The sequence below is a fragment of the Hippocampus comes genome, unplaced genomic scaffold (assembly GCF_001891065.2).
Source record: "Hippocampus comes isolate QL1 unplaced genomic scaffold, H_comes_QL1_v1.1 scaffold128, whole genome shotgun sequence".
Lineage (NCBI taxonomy): Eukaryota > Metazoa > Chordata > Actinopteri > Syngnathiformes > Syngnathidae > Hippocampus > Hippocampus comes.
The window spans coordinates 532,266-537,677 of NW_017805852.1; the positions used below are offsets into that span (position 1 = coordinate 532,266).

The following is a 5,412-nucleotide window of genomic DNA, read 5'->3' on the forward strand; positions in this document are numbered from 1 at the left end:
GCGCTGTTTACATAGCGGGCGATGCCGGCCCAGCCCGACCCAAGCTCAGCTGGCCGCGGACAATTAGTTTAGCTTTGTAATCCACCACAGGGGGTGGGGGATTGAAACTTGGCTGACAACAGTGAAAGCGCTGGTGTGACCCACTTTGAAGAACTTGTGACACTGCATGATGGTCTTTGGTTTCCCAAGGTCACAAAATCAAGTTTTGGGGAGATGACATCATCAAACAAGGTCAGATTGGGTCAGCAATGGCGGATCGAGAACGCATTCGTTGCTGGTTTTCATGTGAGCTGTCACTCTGTGTGGTTTGTCACGTTCTTTTTATTAACTGCTTCCCACCGGCGATGCATGCTACCGCTCAACAATGTTCCCTCTCATTTTCCACGCGTCCGAGCATTCACACAAACTCTTGAGCGTTCACCGTGAGCAACGTGAGACATCGACATGACGGCCAAACTAGGATCACACCTGTGCAAAAGATCAGATCACAACACGTGACATCAGGGGTCACCAACGCGGTGCTCGAGGGCACCAGGTAGCCCCCCACCAAGGAAAAGATGAGTAGCCTGATGGCCTGTTCAAAAAATGTGATGGCAGATTATTTTCTCGGGATGTTGGCGATCATTTGAAAATGTGTGTGTGTGTGTGTGTGTCAACGTATGTGTCAAACCATGGAAGAAGAACTGAGTGGGCACCCTCAGTCGTGCCACTGAAACTGCAAGGGAAGTGGGAATGGTGTGGTGTCCAGTTTGTAGCTTGGGTGGAAATAAAGGAATGGGTGTCGAAATGTAACGTGCGTGGTTCTCGCCGGTGTCATCACCTGCGCCAAGAGGTTGAGAAAGGTGTGCACTTGCTCAAGCACGCCGCTTAGAGGGAACATTGCCTCGAAATGACAATCGCAGAACCAGGGCTGCCGGACTGGGCGGTCCACAGGTATGCCTAAAACGCTGCGATTCCAAACACGACAGTTTCTGAGAGCTGCTTCTCATCTACGTTGTATGGAGTCCGCGTATCCACGTGACCATGACGTCTTTACGCTCGTTCACTGTCGGGACTGAGCAATGCTTGAAGATTTTTTTTTTTCCTGGGATTTAAAGCTGAGTCGTGTAAGGTTGTTTCCTGTCCATGCGTCCATTGTGCATCTCTGAAAGCTACCGGTAAAGTCAAGGAGCTTTTCTGAGAAGTGCTTCGCACCTGAAATGCGCAGTGGTTGCAGCGTCCAATTTAGAGTAAACACGTCACACGGATGAACTGGAGAGCGACGCGTACGCAGGGTCTCGTCGCTTCCCCACCGGCGCGTGCGTAAAACGCGCGCTCCGTGCGTCCCGAACTGGCGCGCGGGAAGCTTTGCACGCGCGGCGCTCCGGCGGCCGCCGGCGGCGGTCGCGATCGGAGGCATGCCCGGAGCGGTGAGATCATCGGCGGTATAAATATCCGCTGTCGGCTCGGCAAGTGTGCGTGCGCGCGCGTGCGTGCGCCCGCGCGTGTAGGATTTCAGCCGGGAATGCGAGGGCTTCGACTGGCGGGTGGTCGAGCATGAACGTCCCGCTGTTTTACCTGCTCACCGTCGCGCACTTGGTGGCCGCGGCGCGTCGCCCGGCCGCGGCGGGTCAGGAGACGGAGGAGGAGGAGCAGCGGCGGCGGCGGCGGGAGGAGGAGCAGGAGACCCGTTCGGGGCGCAGGACTTGCCGGCTCTACTGCAGGGTGGGCATCGGCTTCCACCTCCAGATCCACCCGGACGGCAGAGTCAACGGCAGCCACGAGGCCGACCGTCTGAGTGAGTGGACGTGCGAGTCCCTTGCGTCGTCGGCGTGTTACGCGCAACTATTGGCGTGACATGCGCCCACGGCTTTTGTTTTGTTTTGTTTCACTGCACGAGGTGAAACGTACTTCAGACTTGAAGCTCAATGACGAAACTCACTTCAAAGTGGGTTTCGATTTTTCAATTCCGACCCGAGTTTGAAACTCACCCGAATCCAGTCTCGAGACCGAGACTTTGAAACGCAAAAAAAAAAAAGTTTGGAACCCAAATGGTTTGAATCTCTTGAATCCTGGCCGAAAAACTTACTTTGAAGCCTTAATCACAGCTTGCAGCATGACACCTAACTATGTCCCGAAACCTCAATTTGGGATCCAAGCCCTTGATGAAAACCCTTGCCTGAAAAGGCAAGCGATATCGGGACTCGGTATCTTGGCATACAAGTGTCAAAAGTCCTTCATCGATGTCACGAAACTAAAATAAAGCAAAACTCCTCACCGTTTGAAATGGAGAGGAAACAGGAAGCTGTTTCCAGAGCAAGATTTGTTGGTCTTTCTAGAAATAAAAAAAGTGACTCAGTCACTCAGTCGATCAATCAACGAATCAATCGTTTGTGATTGCAGGTGTTCTGGAGCTATTTGCCGTGTCCCAGGGCGTGATTGGCATCCGAGGAGTGTACAGTGACAGATTCCTGGCCATGAATAAGAAAGGACGCCTCCATGCCACTGTGAGTGCTATCACAATGCTATGCTAACATGCTACATCGGCTAATTACAGCAAACTCCGCTCATATATTCTCGCTTTGGCATTCGCGAATTTGCATTTTTATTTTGGAGCCCGTCCTCCGTGATTTGCTGGAAACACATTGTGTGCTGTTTATGGCTTGAAACCCTATTTTGGAACCCTAATCCTGCTTTGGAAGTGCTACCCAGGCTTCAAGCCACATTTTAAAAACATACCAGCAAATTCAAGAAAAGTGTTTTAAAAGCGGAATTATCGCATTGAATTGACGAAAGTTTATGATTCTATATTTGGCTTCAAACCTCATGTAGAGTAACGTAGCTTAGCATAGGATAGCGGCGGGAATATTGTCCGGCGAGCGGTCCCCCAGTTAGCTTGTACTAGCGGGCAAGAAAGATTAAGGGCTGTCTGGGATGTTTGATAAGGCGCGGCTAAAATGGAAGTCAATACACAGCCAGTAAAGACGATTAGAGGGAGGCCCCCCAGGAGCCCTTACGAGGATCCCGCTTTTATAGCAGCAAATCCCGTCAGCCGGGAGCCCAGCGGCCACTTCAAAGGTCTGGTCACAAATTGACATGAATTCAAGTGGTTTAGTCGTTGCCGATTCAACGTCATCGGTGGTGTTGAAAACAAAAGGGAATTTGGACGGCAACTCCGCTTGGACACATTTCATGGAATGCCACCACTGCTTGATTTTTTTTTTTTTTTTTTTTTTTTAACCCCAAAGTCAAAAATGTGACATTCATCTTCTAATTTTATAAAACTAAGTTTTTCTTATACTGGATTATTTTCTTCCTAAAACTAATTTTAAGGCTGTGATTTAAAAAAAAAAAAAAAAAAAAAACCTTCATTATGACTAAAACAAAGATATTTTTCTTGTGTAAAAAAAAAACAAACTTTCTCTCTCGCTCTCATTCAACTAAAATGTCACATTTTGTTGTGAATGCTCCAATATAATCTTTTTGACAGCTTGACCTTGTCCTTTCCTTTAAAAAAAAAAAAGTCTCATCTTTTTTTTTTTCGGTCATTGTAGGTGAATATCTTCATTAAAATAGGGTATGAATTTTTTATGGATGTATTTATTTATAAACTAACTAACTACGACTTTAACGCCGTAATATCGTCAGCCATGTTTCTCCGCCGCCGTCCGAGCTTCAGTTTCCGCTTGGCTGCGCGTGAGCGCCAAACGTTTGTTTTGTTTCGCAACGCCGGCACCAAAACGGCAAGAACACCCGCGGTTTGGTTTGGTTCCCACTGGAGCTATTTTTAGCCTCCAAACAAGTAGCAAACACGAGTGCGTGGCGGGATGATTCTAGCGGTTTGTGTTAGCGGTTAGCACGCTCAGGGCGAGCAATTAGCTTCTGTTTACGATTGGGTATAATTTGCCTAATGCGGGTTAATTAGAAGGGAAATGTTTGCAAGTGTGTCTGGTAGCTTCCAGACGCTCCCTCGTAAATGTGGCGATCGTGACGTGGTCTTTGCCTGACTTTGTAGCGTTTAGCAAAAGGGCAGCTAGCACGAGTTTGCCTTGGAGATGGCGTGAAAACAAGACACAAATGTATATGAGGATGAGAAATAAAAGGAATATATGGGGGAAGAAAAGTCCTAATCGTACAAGATTGAAGCTAAAAAAAAGCCAGGTTAATCTTTTCATGTTTAGCTGTTTTTTTTCCTTCCCCAAAAAGTGACGTTGTTGTGTTTTTTTTTCCTCTGAAAAACATGATTACAATTTTGTTCTATTCATCTCATTGCCTGCGATTTGATCTTGTTGCGTAGACGTCATTTACGGACGACTGCAAGTTCCGCGAGCGTTTCCAGGAGAACAGCTACAACACGTACGCCTCGGTGCTCCACTGGAACCGCAGGACCGGCCGCCAGTGGTTCGTGGCCCTCAACAAGCGAGGCAAAGCCAGGATGGGCTCCGGGCCTCGGGTCAAAGCCCAGCACGTTTCCACGCACTTCCTGCCCAGACTTGACGACGACGGCTACGGACGCGGCGAACGAGGATTCGCCGTCACGGACGGGAAAGGCGACAAGCGGAAAAAAACGCCGCCCGAGCCGCTGTCGCCCAAAGCAAAGGTCCAGGAGGGGACACGGCCCAAACAGGTCAAGTACTGGCCCAAATATCGCTTTGGATAGAACGGGGGGGCTTCAGAAAAACTTCACAGCATTCCCGACATCCTCAAGCTCCGACGAAAGATGTTTTTTGGATTGTGACAAGGAACGATGTGTCGACGCTTGCCAAGTTTTGTGACGCTCTCCGATGTGGAAATGGTAGTTATGGGGTTTTTTTGGACTGTTTTGCTGCAATTCGGGAAATTGCCAAGTTGGAAATGTCCTAACTGGCATTGTAAAAATGGGTCAAGACATCCAAAAAAAAAAAAAAAATCCAACAACGAAAATCAGAAATTTCCCATCTCCAAATATTTCAACATTTGTCAAAGTTATTCGCTACATCATCCCCTCCCAAAAATGTTTAAAAGGATTTTTGCTTTGAGAGAAAAAAAACAACGATATAACTTGACGCTTCGACCTCACAGTGCCGAGGTCGTGGGTTCGATCCCGCCTCCGGCCTTCCTGTGTGGGGTTTGCATGTTCTCGTGGGTTTTCTCCGGGTACTCCGGTTTCCTCCCACATTCCAAAAACATGCATGGCAGGCTGAATGAACACTCCAAATTGTCCCTCGGTGTGAGCGCGGATGGTTGTTTGTCTGTGTGTGCCCTGCGATTGGCTGGCAACCGGTTCAGGGTGTGGCCCGCCTACTGACCAAAGATGGCTGGGATAGGCTCCAGCACGCTCAGCGACCCTTGTGAGGATAAAGCGGTTCAGAAAAACGTAAGATTAAAGTCATATGTTGGCAAGGAAAATTTTGAAATTCTATGAGATCAAGTCATTTTTCTAAGTCATAAAAT

The 5,412-nt window shown here is 48.4% G+C and overlaps 1 protein-coding gene across 1 annotated transcript; it reads left to right on the forward strand.

Annotated features, from left to right (window-relative positions):
* The first annotated feature begins 1,343 nt into the window (after positions 1–1,343).
* On the forward strand, positions 1,344–4,946 carry fgf5 (fibroblast growth factor 5). Its single transcript, XM_019888480.1, has 3 exons — positions 1,344–1,777; positions 2,383–2,486; positions 4,277–4,946. Exons 1-3 carry the CDS (start codon positions 1,537–1,539, stop codon positions 4,637–4,639), a joined length of 708 nt encoding a protein of 235 aa, XP_019744039.1. The 5' UTR covers positions 1,344–1,536; the 3' UTR covers positions 4,640–4,946.
* The last annotated feature ends 466 nt before the right edge of the window (positions 4,947–5,412 follow it).